General features: G+C 36.3%; 3 protein-coding genes across 3 annotated transcripts; 1 reads left to right on the top strand and 2 right to left on the bottom strand.

Moving 5' to 3' along the window:
- The first annotated feature begins 499 nt into the window (after positions 1–499).
- Positions 500–2,695, top strand: LOC143554914 (laccase-17-like). Its single transcript, XM_077044578.1, has 6 exons — positions 500–601; positions 706–857; positions 954–1,198; positions 1,273–1,401; positions 1,488–2,438; positions 2,532–2,695. Exons 1-6 carry the CDS (start codon positions 500–502, stop codon positions 2,660–2,662), a joined length of 1,710 nt encoding a protein of 569 aa, XP_076900693.1. The 3' UTR covers positions 2,663–2,695.
- Positions 2,696–4,425: 1,730 nt separating this feature from the next.
- Positions 4,426–8,731, bottom strand: LOC143554919 (uncharacterized). Its single transcript, XM_077044584.1, is given in 6 exon segments — positions 4,426–4,703; positions 4,779–5,089; positions 6,168–6,509; positions 6,993–7,327; positions 7,408–7,462; positions 8,309–8,731. Coding segments are annotated over 6 exon segments (1,617 nt in total). The 3' UTR covers positions 4,426–4,552.
- A 720-nt stretch (positions 8,732–9,451) lies between these two features.
- On the bottom strand, positions 9,452–12,230 carry LOC143554918 (uncharacterized). Its single transcript, XM_077044583.1, has 3 exons — positions 12,156–12,230; positions 10,043–10,172; positions 9,452–9,653 (listed from the first exon to the last, which is right to left on the bottom strand). Exons 2-3 carry the CDS (start codon positions 10,153–10,155, stop codon positions 9,452–9,454), a joined length of 315 nt encoding a protein of 104 aa, XP_076900698.1. The 5' UTR covers positions 10,156–10,172; positions 12,156–12,230.
- Between the last annotated feature and the right edge of the window lie 4,059 nt (positions 12,231–16,289).

The following is a 16,289-nucleotide window of genomic DNA, read 5'->3' as shown; positions in this document are numbered from 1 at the left end:
ACTTAGATACGATTCAAAAAGTTATACAAGTCGAACGAAATCAATAAAGCCTACATACATTACATATTCAATGCTGGCGAATGTGGTAATTAATTTAATTTGTTGCAATGTTGGATATTATGGTAATTAATTTAGTATGTGTTACGGTCGGTGCATGTTGCGCTGGAGATGTCATTGATGCAAATAATGTTTTGCTCAAGCGCAACAGTAGGTGGTCAATTTTACAATAATAATAATAATATAATAATAAGATAATAAAAATAATAATAAGAATAATAATATATAAATGAATTAGCATGTCCTTACGACAAAGGAAAACAGGTGGAAGTTCTCGCTTTCTTGGCACTCAAAAGATGCATTGCAACAAAAGTGGGTGGTCAATCATAAAATGTCTTTAAATCTTTGACCTGACCTTATATGTATATATCCAACTTTGATTGCATGTTTCTTATGCACTAAAAAGAAAAAGCTTCCAGCTTCTTGAAAGAGAGAGAGAGATATGGGCGGTTTTGTGAGAATAATATTATTCCAAATAGTTGCGATAACCTTACTTCTTTTGGTGTATTCGGCTGCAGGCACGACCAGGAACTATGAGTTTAATGTACGTTTCATTTTATACTATTTATCTAGTTAGCGTGTTAGTTATTTATGTAATGTAATAATTGTAAGGTAACATATGGATATTATATGCATTTCTGCATGCAGATCCAGCTGCAAAATGTGACACGGCTTTGCCACACGAGGAGCGTGGTGACAGTGAACGGGAAATTTCCAGGTCCACGTATCGTAGCTAGGGAGGGTGACCGCTTGCTTATCAAAGTTACCAACCATGTCTCCAATAATATTACAATCCATTGGTACGAGATCGCTGCATGCATACATATAAATATATTGAATTTCTAGCTAGTTAACATAATAATACTAATCAGAGGCTGGACTTTATGTGACCACAGGCATGGTATTCGTCAGCTACAGAGTGGATGGGCAGACGGGCCAGCGTACATAACGCAATGCCCCATACAAACAGGACAGAGTTATGTGTACAACTATACGGTGGTTGGACAAAGAGGAACTTTGTTTTGGCATGCGCATATATCATGGCTAAGAGCGAGTGTGTACGGCCCTCTCGTCATTCTCCCAAAGCTTAATGTCCCATACCCTTTTACAAAGCCGTATAAACAAGTTCCCATCATCTTCGGTAAAAGTTTTTTTAAGTTTCTTTATAAGTTTTCTTAGCATGATATATCGAGATTTTATGTCTGCACTCTGCAGGAGAATGGTTCAATACTGATCCAGAAGCCATAATTGCCCAAGCAACACAAACTGGTGGAGGTCCAAATGTTTCTGATGCCTATACCTTCAACGGCCTTCCTGGTCCTTTGTATAACTGTTCTGCTAAAGGTACTTCGGTACATGCATATGTTAATATATATTTATGTGTACGTTTTCAGCTTAGCTAGATTAATATTTAATGTGTTTGCTGGCAGATACGTTCAAACTGAAGGTGAAGCCCGGGAAGACATACCTACTTCGACTGATCAATGCAGCACTCAATGATGAACTCTTTTTTAGCATAGCAAATCACACCCTCACAGTCGTTGAAGCTGATGCCATTTACATAAAACCTTTCGACACTGAAACACTTATACTAGCTCCTGGTCAAACCACCAATGTCCTCCTTAAGACCAGACCCGAATTTCCTGGTGCCAACTTTCTTATGTCCGCTAGACCATATGTTACAGGACAAGGAACCTTTGACAATTCAACAGTTGCTGGTATTCTTGAATACGAGTCGTCCATTTGCATGAAAAACCTGCCGCTCTTTAAACCAACACTGCCATCATTAAATGACACTTCATTCGTGACACGGTTTTCAAATAGACTTCGAAGCTTGGCAAGTGCTCAGTTTCCGGCTAATGTCCCACAGAAGATTGACAAGCATCTCTTTTTCACTGTAGGACTTGGTACGAGTCCTTGTGAGAAAAATAAAACTTGCCAAGGTCCAAACGGAACTAGGTTTGCTGCGTCTATTAACAACGTGTCCTTTGTACAGCCGAGTGTCGCCCTTCTCCAGTCGCATTATTCCGATCAGTCAAAGGGTGTTTACGCTCCTTATTTCCCCATCAGCCCCTTACACTGGTTTAACTTCACCGGGACTCCTCCGAACAATACCTTTGTGAGTAACGGTACAAAACTCATGGTTCTTCCGTTTAATACTAGCGTCGAGTTAGTCATGCAAGATACCAGCATTCTTGGCGTCGAAAGCCACCCTCTTCATCTTCATGGCTTCAATTTCTTTGTTGTCGGTCAAGGGTTTGGAAACTATGATCCTAACAACGACCCTAAGAACTTCAATCTTGTGGACCCTGTTGAAAGAAACACGGTTGGTGTCCCTTCTGGCGGGTGGGTTGCTATACGATTTCTTGCGGATAACCCAGGTTTTCTTCCATGGTCTATATATCACTGTTGTGCCTTACAACATAAGATGTATTCGAAGTCGTCATTGACTGCATGTTTTTTGTTTTTGCCAGGTGTATGGTTCATGCATTGCCATTTGGAAGTTCATACAAGTTGGGGTTTGAAGATGGCTTGGCTCGTTTTGGATGGAAAACTTCCCAACCAAAAGCTTTTACCTCCACCACTTGATCTTCCAAAATGTTGAAACTTCTTTTGGCTGCCTCAATTCAGTTCAATTCAATTATATTATTTTAGCATTCAGTTTTATCGGATTTGTATTGTCAAGTATCCCTAAGAGTTGACTTAACAAGAATCGAAGGCTTTTCATTTTGGCATCCTCTTTTTTAGCTTCTGAACTTTATGTATGTTGGGAAACATTCTTAATAAAAAAATGTATTCTTTTATCGATCGTATCCTAGTTTTTAGCTTGCTCTCGTGAATGTTATGTTTAGATCCGACATTCGTACGTAACATCACTGGTTTTTTCTTTAAAAGTCCAACACACCCCCTTTAATATTACTCCTAATCTACTCATTGTCCACTATAGGACTCGAAGAGACCATTTACAAGTGCCGAAAACGAAATTAAACATATGAGAATCAGCACAATCATATACTCCCTAGCCTGGTATAAGTTTATATAGTTTAATGCAGAGCACTTGCACTTCCACACATGTTTTGTATACAACTTCTCTTTTAAACCTTTGCAACTTATAGCAATTGGTATCTACAAGATACAGAGAGAATTCGTTTATTGATTTAGGATCGTTCTCATTACAAGTGAAACGATTTGCAGGGTATTTATAGATTTCCAAGGGTTGTGAAACCCCTCTCAAACCGACGTGATGGTACAGGCGTAACCACCTACACTTAGGTTAACACTACATAATACAATTTGATACTTCTATTAACTACATAATACTTAGGTACCGACGACTCACTATAGCAAATGAAAGTAAAAAACCCAAAAATAAAGTCATGATATACCCAAAATAATATTGGTATTCGTATAGCTTACGATTCCATTTATACTATCTTTGTGTTTATATTTATAAATGATAAATCTACGTTGTATTGGCTAATAAACAAGTCATGTCGACTTGTTAACCCATTTAACACAATTAGTTATGTGTGAGAGAGATGTGCAAGAAACCGAAAAAACCGATCCGAAACCAAAATATCCAAACCAAAAAAACCAAACGAATCAAAAACCGACGGTTTGGTTTTATGTTTTAGTAAAAAACAAAATTATGGTTCAGTTTTAGTTTGCATGTAATAAAAACCGGAAAAAAAAACAAACCGAACTGAATTTCTAGATTTTTATTTGTTTATTTTTTATTATAAGTAATTTAAGAATTTAATAATTATATAACTCAAATATTTTTGGCCAAATATATAATAGTCACTTAATAATTAACAAAATTATTTACATAAACTCATTATTTTCGGCCTAACTTTTCTTTCGGCCTAAAATCTTTAGGTTCAAACGACAAAAACCGAAACTGAACTGAAACCAATAAGAAAACTGAGAAACCAAAACCGAAAAAACCAAAGCCAAACGGTTTCAAAAATCCAAAAACCGAAGTTTCGGTTTTTGGTTTGGCCTTAGCCCAAAAGCCCACTGTGCGCACCTGTGTGTTTATGTCATAAAAGGGCTAGACACTGTAAAGGCTTTTTTAGTGATTAACATGTCCGCCTGTCCATGACCGAACCTGTCAGCCCGTCTATGACCCAAACCGTTTGACTCAAACCTAACTCGATTAACTCTTTCTAATCATATCACATAAACAAGTGTCATAAATTTTGCAACTTTATTCGTCTAACACGAGCCACAATGAGAAGTTTGATGAGTAAAAGGTACACACCGAGTACAAGGTACTTATAAATGACATGTCATTGAGAAGACAATTGATCATAATTCCAGAATTTATAACCTCAGAAAAAGAGATCTCTTGACATACCAAAAACAAAAAATCCCATTTTTCTAGCTTAAAATTAAATCTCAAAAGTCTTGTAATGAAGCTAATTTTCAGGATTTGACCCCCTACAAAAAAACCAAAATACTAGTTTGGAGGACAAAATTCATTAGTAAAAAGTCAGTCTTCTTTGAGCTTATTGACATACTTGAGAAACGCACGAGCCGGATTCTCCCTTGGCGGTGCACGTACACGGCTCGACCTCCTCAGTTCAGCCTCTTCTTCCATTTTGATCCTCTGAGCCTCCTTTGATTTCTTCTGCATCTCACCTCTGCAAATAAAAAACAGTCTCTTAATAAACACATCAACAAGACCTGTTAAAAAACAATAAGTTGACGAATCTTACGATATTTGGTTGTAACGTTTCTCCAGCTGCTTTTTAAGAGCCTTTTCCCGCTCACCCTTTTCATTTAGCGACCCCAACAAATCATCAAGCTGCGGTTAAAAAAATCACAAGTCAAGAAAATGAGAAGGATTTGTAAATGTACATGTACATGTAGAGCTATATGAATAGTAGCCCCACTGTTTGTTATCACAGCTTTCAACAAATATTCGTGCCTCCTTGCGAAAATACCAGTACCTGTTGTAATCCCTGTCTTTACCTAACGGGTTGGTGCGTACAAATATCTTCTCCATTTCCCGCTGCAGATATTCTTTCTGCAGATACAAGAATAAAAATAACAAAACTTTATCATCAAATAGAAAAAAGTAGAGGTGGCAAAATGGATGGGTCAAAACGTTATTTTTCTTTTCTTTCTTTTTTTTGGGCTCTTTTGGGTTAACTCAAAAACACTTTTTGTTCAAAAATTTCAAACTTTTAATGAGCTACTATGAGTACAAAGACCATACTATTTCAAATATAATCTACTTCTTAATCGAATTTGGAGGTTGTTGAACTAGACCAAGAATGTGTGTCAGAAGTCAACCGAGACAAAGTATGAATTCAGGGCATATTCAAACACTTCAGTTTCTGTTTTCAGTTACTAATAATTAAAAAAGAGTTTTAACTTTGTTAAGATTATAGTGCCTTTTCTTGTGTCAGTAACTTTCTTAGGAAATCATTTTTCAGTTTATATTACCTTTGTTAAGATAGTTGAGAAAATATTCCAAAAAATGTGTCTGACTTTTTACGGGTGCAAATGAGCCGAGCCGAGCCCGTGCTCGACTAGGCTCAAGCTCGGCTTGTTTAACTTACACAGAGCTCGAGCTCGGCTCATTTCGATCTCTATTTCTAAAGCTCGTTCATGAGTAGTTTTTGAAGCCCAGGTCGGCTCGTTTACTATTACTTAATTAATTTTTATATATCTATAGGTATTTTTATGTATATTTTTTCACTTGTAATTTTATATATAACAAAATACATATTGTATAGTTATTTTTCATAATATTAAGTAGATTGATTAATAATTATTAAATATGTATAAACATTAATTATATTAATGAACGGCTCGTGAGCCGGCTCGAGCTCGTTTATTAAATGAACTTATTTTTAGGCTCGAGCTCAGGCTCGGGCTAGTCTAAGCTTGGCTCGATCGAGCTTTCTCACGAGCCGATCTCGAGCAACTTGCAAGCAGCTCGGCCCGCTTGCACCCCTAGATTTTTTAATTTGACCGAGTTTAAATACCCTTCAGGTGACTTTGAGCATGTGCTACATATTCCAATTTAGTTGATTTCTTTATGTTGACCCGAAACGACTGATTCATAAGTAAACTGATTAACATTACCACCTCTAAACGAGCAACACTAACCTGCTCTCAGAAATGTGAACATCATTTCCATTTGAAGCAGCCTTCACCATTTCTTTTATCTCTCTCCTCATTCTTCCTTGTTCCAGCGCTTCACCTCGTTTTTCTGCTGCCAGTGCCTTTCGCTCTTCAATATATTCATCCAGATTTTCTCTCATTATGCCGCTTGCTAGGACTACACTAATTAACTGAGCAAAGATAGCTAGCTTTGCATGAATATCTAAAAGACCATAATGACCCCGCCTAATGGTACTTATGTGAGTAGATAGTTCCTCATTGCCCTCCAGTTCCAAGAAATCACACACGTATTCCCTCCACGTGACCAACGAAATCTGCATCAAATGATATGTTAATAAAAAGAATAGTTTCACAAGTACGATTGATTTCGCCCTTTTAAATTTTAACTAAATATGCATATTATTTTGTCTTCAGCGGGTCAAATGGGTAAATATTATAAAAAATAAATTATTATAAAATGGTAAAATACTTCAATTGTGGTCAAGTTAAGTTTTGACCCGCATTGAAATTACCCGTTTTTAGTTTTTACCAGACACCGACCCATCAAATTAAGCAAAAGGCCAAATGAGTAATTTTTTAAAACTTCACCAAAAAATAACAGGTAAAAATAGCCCATTTGGTTTTTAAATGTTTACCACTTCATAAAACAATTTATTTAAAATGGTAAAAAAAAACACCTAAAGGTGTTGTCGGGGGGTAATTTGAACCACATTAATGTTACCCATCTTGACCCGATACCAACCCGTCCATTTGAGCGAACAAAATGCATGTGTAATTTAAGAAACTATGAGCCATACCTTAAGCTTTCGTTTTTTCTTCTGTAGAGCTATGAAATAATCACCCTCATCCTTTATAAGCATACGAAGAAGAGCAGAATAAGACTCCACAAAGAGCACTACATTGCTTTCTTTGTAGCAAATCGCATTTTCAAAATCATCCAATGAAAATGGTGACAAGTTCAATAGTTTACTATATGAACAACAAAAATCCCAAGTCATCAAAAGATCACCAACACACTCCATTGGTTCTTTAAAGTCTCTGGTTGGTGGAGGACGGGTAGCAAATACAGGATCATCAGCAGCAGGGCGCACCAACAAATCATCAATTGGATACTTGATGGGCACAGCATCTTCTGTTATGTTTAGATACATCAAAAATTGTTAAAAATATATTTAGTAGAGTGCAAGATTTTTAAGTAGTACAAGAGTACACCAATCTCCTTGTCATCGTTCAGTTTCTTTCGCTTACGTTCTCCATTATTTGCCTCCTGAATAACTCATGAAACAAATAGTTTATTACAAAGAAATGATTTCCATTCGTTTTTACTATAAGTGGCAACTCAGCCCATTTACTTATGAACCATTTTGAGAATAAGGTTAAATTTTATGCCTAACCGAGTAAACAAATGTAATAATGGAAAACTATAAGGAAACGAGTCAAATAAGACAAAGGTTACCCAAAGTAACCATTTGATGGAATAAACTTTAGTAAATATGATTTTGCAAGCGCATATTCAATAATTATCCTATTTAAATATAAAAGAAAAAAGTGGCCATGAAGTGTAAAGGGTACAACCTGCCCATTTTCTATCTCTAATTTATATAGTTTTCCTTCGTTCTCCATTTTTGTCTCATCTTTTCATGCTTTCCCTTTTTTTCTCTTTCGAACTTCCAATACTCCTATGAGACTAATAATCAGATATTATAGCTAGAGCTTTGATTCATAAACTGAAGCAAAAGCCTTGGCCATGAAGTGTAAAGGGTACAACCTGCCCATTTTCTATCTCTAATTTATATAGTTTTCCTTCGTTCTCCATTTTTTGTCTCATCTTTTTATGTTTTCCCTTTTTTCCTCTTTCGAACTTCCAATACTCCTATGAGACTCATAATCAGATATTATAGCTAGAGCTTTGATTCATAAACTGAAGCAAAAGCCTAATGGTATTGGCGGGACTTGAAGAAATTTATAGCTATAACATTCAACTACTTGATGTATAGGAAACATTATATATAATATATATACTCTACTAAGATCAGAACATGCATCTTGGCCCCAACATCTCTAAAGTCTTTATCATTTTATACAAACAGAGCTCACAAAATAAAAATGTTACCTTGTCGTTCTTAGAAAGTTTCCTCTTGGGTGCAATCTTGTCCCTCAACTCCTCTGGAAGAATAGTTGAGATCCCATATTTATGTGCCAACTTATCATGAAGCACCCAAGGAGCACTCCTATATGTAGACTCTCTAATAAAAGACTTCAAAACATCTCTACTAAATGGCAATTTTTTCTTGATCAAATCATCTCCACTTACAACAGCACTTTCAGTTACTTTCTTATCTTTATCAAGCCACGCTACCTGGTACTGTGTCTTTTCAACTTCCTCATCAATTACTTTCATTATCTTGCATGGATATATGCGATTGTTTTTCCTTCCATATATCTCACTGCCCTCTGACAAACGCTCCCTTAACTTTGCGGCAACACCAGCCACAAGATCTCTTAAAGGGAGCATGCCTGAAAACACCAAATACATCTTAACTCAAACTATAACATCAGACAAGCACTTCTTTATGTGCTAAAAAAACGCAGCACGGAATATTAAATTTCAATAAAAAAATAATAAGGTAAAACAAATAAGTATCTAGCATGACATGCCTATACAACATTCAAATCAAGTACTAGAGACTGCATTGAACTTTAAACTTTAAAGCAGCATTTTAGTAAGAACACTTGGGTGCAGGAATGTTACAAATAAACATAAGTTCAAAGGAGCAGCCACCTAAAGAAACTGATGCTAGTCTTTTAGTAGAAATTAACAAGTGTCAACCAGAGTCAAAGTCTTGTAACACTAGTTAGAGATTGAAGCAAAAGAAAAGATACTTTAAAAGGTTTTGATAGTATCATAGTTCACTTCAATTATCTGTCTAAGCTGAGCTTAGAACAAAGATCACATAATCACTAATCTGGACTAAAGAAGAACAAGATGAGTTTGCTAAACAGCCACAACTTAATGTTAGCAATGGCATAATAACTCAAAACTCTAACCTCATAAATTACTACTAGTAGTTTTTGTAATTTACCGATGCATATGATAAGTGCAAAGAGCAAACAATAACTAAAATAAAGTCTATACGTACGAGATAAAGGCAGGTAATGCATACCCTAACAGAAATATTGGCTAACACATAAAGGCATGTAATGTAACTGCAAGTATAACCTGAGAATAAACTAACTCCCCATCAACTACACAAAACTACATAATAAGATAGGAAGGATGATTGCTGAATTGAACATCACGCAGCACAGGCTCCATCAGCTCTTTCGGAAACTGCTGAACTTTCTCATTCGCCTGTTTTTCTGAAACTAGTGCCTCTTCATAAGTCAAGTTGGTTTTTCCAGTGCTCTTGCAAGTCCACACTCTTTCACGATACAGATTTATCCGTTCCAAGTATTCACTATTAACCAGAAACATATCATTTCAATCAAAGATAGAACATATAATTATAACCTTCATCTTTCAAGTGGATTTTTTACAGTAGGAGTTAGGACAAAAAAAAGCATAAACTTTATTTTTCTTACTGCTCTACTAACAAACAGTTAGTACTTTACCTGCAATGTTGCCCATGTGTAATGTAAAAAGAATAAAAAGTAAATATAAGTTTGTAATGCATTTCATAAAAGATTATTATAGAGGTGTATGTTTATACAAAGATCCTTGATCCAGTTCATAATTTTAGGGCAAAACTCTGTTAATTTTAATATTTTTAGATCTAAATTGCTTAAGCTTAAAAATGCACATGCATTATCCTTCTAAAACAAAAGTAATGACCAAAAAGGAAAATACCGATAATCACGAAAAATCTCTTTAGTAAAGCGAATTTGAAACACCAACTCCTCAGGCATCAAATCATCAGGTCTCTCCGAAAGGGAGAACGGCTTCCTTTTAAGCAATGGCATTTCATCAAACACCTCACCTGCACATGCAAACATCCAAAACAAATCAAACAATATCCTACAAAAATATTACCAAAATGCCACACACCGTTTCTAAACCCTAAAACTCTGTTTTCACAACTAATTTCAACAAAACAATCTAGCAATAACCAAACTGACAAAACTTATAAGTAATGGCACTTCATCTAACCACTTACATGCACAAACAAACATCCACATAAAATCAAACAAAAAAACCAAATGCCACACGCCACTTCTAAACCCTAAAACTCTGTTTTCTCAACTAATTTCCACAAAACAATCTCGCAATAACCAAACTAACATAACAATTAAGCAATGGCACTTTATCAAACAACTCACCTACACATATAACCAAAATGTTACACACCTTTTCTAAACCCTAAAATTCTGTCTTCTAAATTAATTTCAACGAGACAATCTCACAGTAACCAAAGTAACAAAACTTTTAAGCAATAGCATTTCATCAAACAACTCACCTGCACAAATCACCAAAAAGCCTAACAAAATTACCAAAACGCCACACGCAATTTCTAATCCCTAAAAAGCCATTTACCCAACTAATCTCAACGAAAAAATCTCACAATAACCAAACTATCAAGTAATGGCATTTCATCAAACACCTCACCTGAACAACTAGCCAAAATGCCTAAAAAATTAACAAACTGCCACACGCCATTTCTAAACCCTAAAAGCTGTTTTCTCAACTGATTTTAATGAAACAATCTCATAATAACAAAACTTATAAGGCAAAGGCATTTCATCAAACAACTCACCTGCACAAAAAAATGGAGCACACCATTGCTAAACCCTAAAACCCGTTTTCTCAACTAATTTCAACAAACCAATCTCACAAAAACCAAACAAAAAAACTTTTAAGCAATGGAATTTCATCAACACCTCACCTGCACAAATTACCAAAATGTCCACTATTTCAAAACCCTAGAACATCATTTTCTTAACTAATTTCAGCGAAACAATCTCCCAATAACGAAACCAACAAAACAATTAAGCAATAGCATTTCATCAAACACCTCACCTGCACAAATAACCCAAATCCTGCAATAATTACCAAAATGCCACACACCATTGCTAAACCCTAAAACTCTGTTTCCTCAACTAATTTCAACGTAACAATCTCACAAAAACCAAATTGACAAAACTTTTAACCAACGACATTTCATCAAACACCTCACCTGCACAAACAACCAAAATGCTTACAAACTTACCAAACTGCCGCACACCAGTTCTAAACCCTAAAACGATGTTTCCTCAACTAATTCAAACGAAACAATCTCACAATCAACAAACTAACAAACGTTTTAAGCAATAGCATTTCATCAAACACCTCATCGACACAAATAACCATCCACAACAAATCTAACAAAATCCTACAAAAATGACCAAAACACCATTTCTAAACCTTAAAACACCGTTTCCTCAACTAATATCAACGAAACAATCTCACAAAAACCAAACTATCAAAATTTTCAAAAAATGAAATTCCATCAAACACCTCACCTGCACAAACAGCTTAAAAAAATGACCAAAACGCCACACACCATTCCTAAACCCAAAAACACCAATCTCACAATCAACAAACGACAAATGATGCTGTAAGTAAAGCCTAAAACTCTGTTTTCTCAACTAATTTCAAGTTCAACGAAACAATCTGACATTTCATCAAACACCTCATCTGCACAAACAAATAAAACAACAAAATTACCAAAACGCCATTTCAAAACCCTAAAACTCCGATTCCTCAACTGATTCCAACCAAACTAACGAAATGATTTCAATACTGACGTAAGCAAACCCTAACTACACAAAACAAGTGTCGAAAAGCCTAACCACAAGCCGCGAAGCGAGATTCAATCTAAAGAAACAAAATGCAAATCATGTTTCCCGCCACAATTTGATTGAAAACCGTACAGAATCATCGGTGAAGTAAAGCAGTACGAGTAAAGTGAAATTAAACTGTTTACCGGCGGTTAGTTGGTTGGTAGGTAGGTCAGATCGTCCGGTGGGTTTTGACGGTGGCGATTGATTTGATTTGGTTTGGTTTACCGGTTAATAGTCTTTTTGAGAAACTCTTCCTTCCTTCTCGGGAGCCAAATAAATATATGAAGATCTAAATTATATAACTAGTCCTTTACCTATCAAACAAAGACTTAACGACTCCCTCTTCTATGTTAGGGTTTTTCAAATTACACACGGTCGTCATGCCATTGGTTATTTAGCGTGTTGCGTCGACGATTTTTACATGTGGCGTGATGTCATTGGTTCTTGTTCGTGGCACGTCGAGGGTTTTTCTGATTTGCTTTTTAATTGTTGTGGAGTTGTTACATTAGCGTTTAAAGTTGATTACGCAATTAGTCCATGTGGTTTGGGGAAAGTGGCATTTGGGAAGTATAACTTAACAAGGGGAATCTTTAGATTTGGCAGCATGTTTGAATAGGCAGCTACTGAATGCGAGGGTGAGTAATAGCCTAGACCGATGGGTATGGTTAAATGATTCATTCGGAATTTTTTTGGTTACGTCTATGAAGAAGTTGTTGCTCGATTCGTCCAAACTCTCTTGTCTCGTTTATCATGAATTGGAATAGTTGGGTTCCTAAAAAAAATTAACATTCATGCTTGGAAGGTTGAAATGGAGAGGATTTCGTTTCTTAACGCACTTTCCAAAAGGAACATTGATGTGTGTAACACCCCGGCTTAAGCGAAAACACCCGAGTGTGACGTACATATTGTTCAAACACACGTGACACTATTTTGTGACCATAATAACATTAATTCATTAATAAGCCAAGTAACACAAGTTCAAATAAGAATACAACTTGAAATCAAACCATAATAAAAACAAATGTCTCGTTTATTAATTAACTTAGGTAATCTAGGTGTCTTCATACTTCATCATCTAATCACCGTACCTGTAACATATGTATAAAATAAAGTCAGCTATAAATAGCCGGTGAGTTTCCACAGTTTTAAATACATACATAAAAACCGTACAACTCATGGACAAGTGATAAACGAGCAAATAAGTCCTTTCTAGTTGGTGACAACCAACGTACTTGGGTAATCGCGCAAGTAAGGTCCTTTCCAATTGGTAACAACCAACGTACTTGGATAATGAGGCCCTTTTTCCACTCGATACAAATGGACCAGAGTGCAAGGGGGGGGCGTATGATCATACTTAATAAGGCTTCCCAACGTGCAAGTAATATTCGTGCAAGTAATACAAGTAACAGACAAGTCCATATACGAATTGTAGTTTTGTAATAGAAGAAATCAATACTTGAATTTTAATATGGATACATATGCTACCTCAAAACAATAAAGCATTAAAAATGGGTGGTGAAAAACTCACCTTATGAATAAGGTAATAAAAGAGGCTTGTAAGCGTTTGAAGAATGCAACAACCGAAAACGTCACGTAAGCCAAAGTAAGTGATCCACGCTAACTAAATTGAGTAAACAAGACTTAATCGATAATCGTACGGGGTTTATTTTTGACATTTGTCAATTTCGGGTTATTTTATACTTGTATTTTTAATGTAAACCCGGCCCGTTTTGTATCCCGAACCTTTCGATATTATCAAAATGATAAATTTTATGTTACATATTTGTTTTATAGTTGTTGGATCTAAAAAAACACCCTTTTCGATTCTTAAAATGCCCCGAAAACGCTAAAAACGAACTCCAGGGACTAAAACTACCAAAATGGAGACTTGAAGGACCCATTTGTAGTTGTGCTTTCTTGGGTCTATAACCAACCCATTTTCATGCAACACCCTTTATGAAAGACCCATTCAACTTACCCTATATATACACGTCCATCTTCTTCATTTGTGCTTGCTCATTTCCTCATTTCTCTCTCAAATTCTTGAATTCTAAGGTTGTTCTTCATAAGCTAATCTTTCATTTTAACTAACTTCTTAATACTTAAAGCTTGAGGTTACAACATATATATAATATACACTCCTTGTTTACCTCCGGTCTTTCATTTCTCCGGTCTCGGCCGGTTGAAATGTGTCACACCCCGACTTAGGGCCTGGGTGTGACGCCCGTTAGTTGGTATCCAGTTTTGAAAATATATCAGAGTTGCGGGTTATTAGCGGAAGTCTTTAAAATTTTAATATTTATTTATAAAATGGCGGGTCAGAATACCCGTTTTGTTATTTCAATACCTGTTATTTCAAAATATAATTCTTTACAATATTTAACTAAAACATCTGAGCCATCAGATCACCTCTAATGACTATGTCTCCAATCTTCTATCAGTTCCTGTCTGTCAGTTCCATTCTTTATAGTTCCCTGAAATGTGGGAAAAAAATATGTCAGCACACAGCTGGTGAATAACGCTGACTCAATAATACCGGTGTGTAAACTGTAACACCCCGACCGATGGCGGTTTATACATCGGGGCGCCACGTATTGTTTCATTACTCGTGACACTATTTGGGTGTCAATATTTAATAAATACATTTACCGCGCACGCGCAACACGATTTGTAAAGTAACATAAATCAAAATATTCAAATAACATAAACTTGTCTTGTTACATTTTAAACTAGGTCCAAAAGAAAAGAAAACATCCTATGTGTCCTCAAGCTTCCAGAAACAGCTACAGCAAACCTGAACATGTGTTAAAATAAAACGTCAACACTTGCGTGTCGGTGAGAAATCAAGTTTAATACATATAAATAGATAACAATATCTGCGCGCATCATGTGTATAACTGGTGTTCAACAAGGGTGTAATCAGATTGTGATCAAGCCTTAGATCATAGCTCATAGTTCAATCCGTGCTCCCAATTGAGCACAAAAACAAGAAAACTGTGCAAGTGTAAACAAAAGAGAAATCATAAACGATAGTTCTCCCGTGTTCATCTAATGGATCCATGAAAACTGCGGAATAGGCCGACAAGACGGTTAATGATCCACACATACAAATAAACAGCCAAGTCTACGTCCATAACACATGGGGTTTTGCGCGACAAAAGTTTATAAACAAGCTTAAGACTCAAGTTTGTACGAACACATGAACATCCCAAAACATTAAAAATAAAAAGGGATTAGGTACGAGATTACTCACCGAAAAAGGTGTGTTGAAAGATAATGCAAGAACCAACTTTTAAACAAGCACAAGTTAACCTATAAATAGAGATTATTGGTTTAACGATTGGTTTTTTTTTATGTCTTGAATATATGTTAGCATAGTAATATGTATCTTTAACAAATTATTTAAAAGAAAAATTATATATTAATTATTTACCGATATCTGGGCAGAGCAGAAGAGAAGACGGAGGCAAAGAGAAGAGGCGGCTGAGGAACAACGGCAGAGGGCAGGGAGAAGAGAGCAGAGGGAGAGAGATTTGGAGAGTGTTTAAGTGTAGTGTGTGAAGTGTTAATTAACAAGAAAATAGTATTATATATAGGGAAACCCTAGGGAACACAGTCCCTTAAAAAGAGAAAAAGATCTCATCAAATCAAGCAAAAGATATTAAAAGCATAAGAAACAAAAGCAAAAGATATTAAAAAGATATGGCAGCAGGGGAACAGGAAAAAGGGCTGACAGGTTACAGAATAAAGCATGGGAGGAGTCAGATAAAGGTACTGGTCAAGGCATGCAAAAGAAGATTTCAAAAGATTATGTCAGTCACTTTATCTGTCAACCAATAGGATTGGTGCGCATGCTGCGCCGAAAGTGGCTTTTCGGACAGATGTCGGAACTGACCTACAGTGCTCAAACCAAAGATAAGATATTTCAAAAGATACAGGCTGACCTAAACTTGAAGAAAAGACTTTAGGTCTAGCGCGAGAAGATTCGAGCGCACGCGCGAGGGCGACGGCAGACAGAAGATAATCCTTAGCGCGCCGCGGGAAGAACTGAAATCCTTAGCGCGTCGCGGGAAGAACTACAAATCCTTAGCGCGCCGCGGGAAGAACTGAAATCCTTAGCGCGTCGTGGGAAGAACTACAAATCCTTAGCGCGTCGCAAGAGGAACTACCATTTTTAGCGCGCTGCGAGAAGAACTACAGTTCTTAGCGCGTCGCGGGAAGAACTACCGTTCTTAGCGCGCTGCGAGAAGAACTACAATTCTTAGCGCGCTGCGAGA

This window comes from Bidens hawaiensis, unplaced genomic scaffold (genome assembly GCF_021521415.1).
Source record: "Bidens hawaiensis isolate Kalapana, Puna unplaced genomic scaffold, B.hawaiensis_p1.1 tig00017875_1, whole genome shotgun sequence".
NCBI classification, from domain to species: Eukaryota; Viridiplantae; Streptophyta; class Magnoliopsida; order Asterales; family Asteraceae; genus Bidens; species Bidens hawaiensis.
Note: the sequence above shows the minus strand (reverse complement) of the source record. Positions and strands in the feature narration are given on the sequence as shown.

What these genes read in the sequence shown, in the direction of transcription:
- LOC143554918 (XM_077044583.1), bottom strand. Translation starts at nt 10,155, where the DNA reads ATGCCATTGCTTAAAAGGAAGCCGTTCTCCCTTTCGGAGAGACCTGAT. An exon ending in GAGATTTTTCGTGATTATCG is followed by an intron (nt 9,654 to 10,042) that starts GTATTTTCCTTT and finishes TCTGGTTAATAG; the next exon opens with TGAATACTTGGAACGGATAA.
- LOC143554914 (XM_077044578.1), top strand. Translation starts at nt 500, where the DNA reads ATGGGCGGTTTTGTGAGAATAATATTATTCCAAATAGTTGCGATAACC. An exon ending in AATAATATTACAATCCATTG is followed by an intron (nt 858 to 953) that starts GTACGAGATCGC and finishes ATGTGACCACAG; the next exon opens with GCATGGTATTCGTCAGCTAC. An exon ending in ACAAGTTCCCATCATCTTCG is followed by an intron (nt 1,199 to 1,272) that starts GTAAAAGTTTTT and finishes TGCACTCTGCAG; the next exon opens with GAGAATGGTTCAATACTGAT.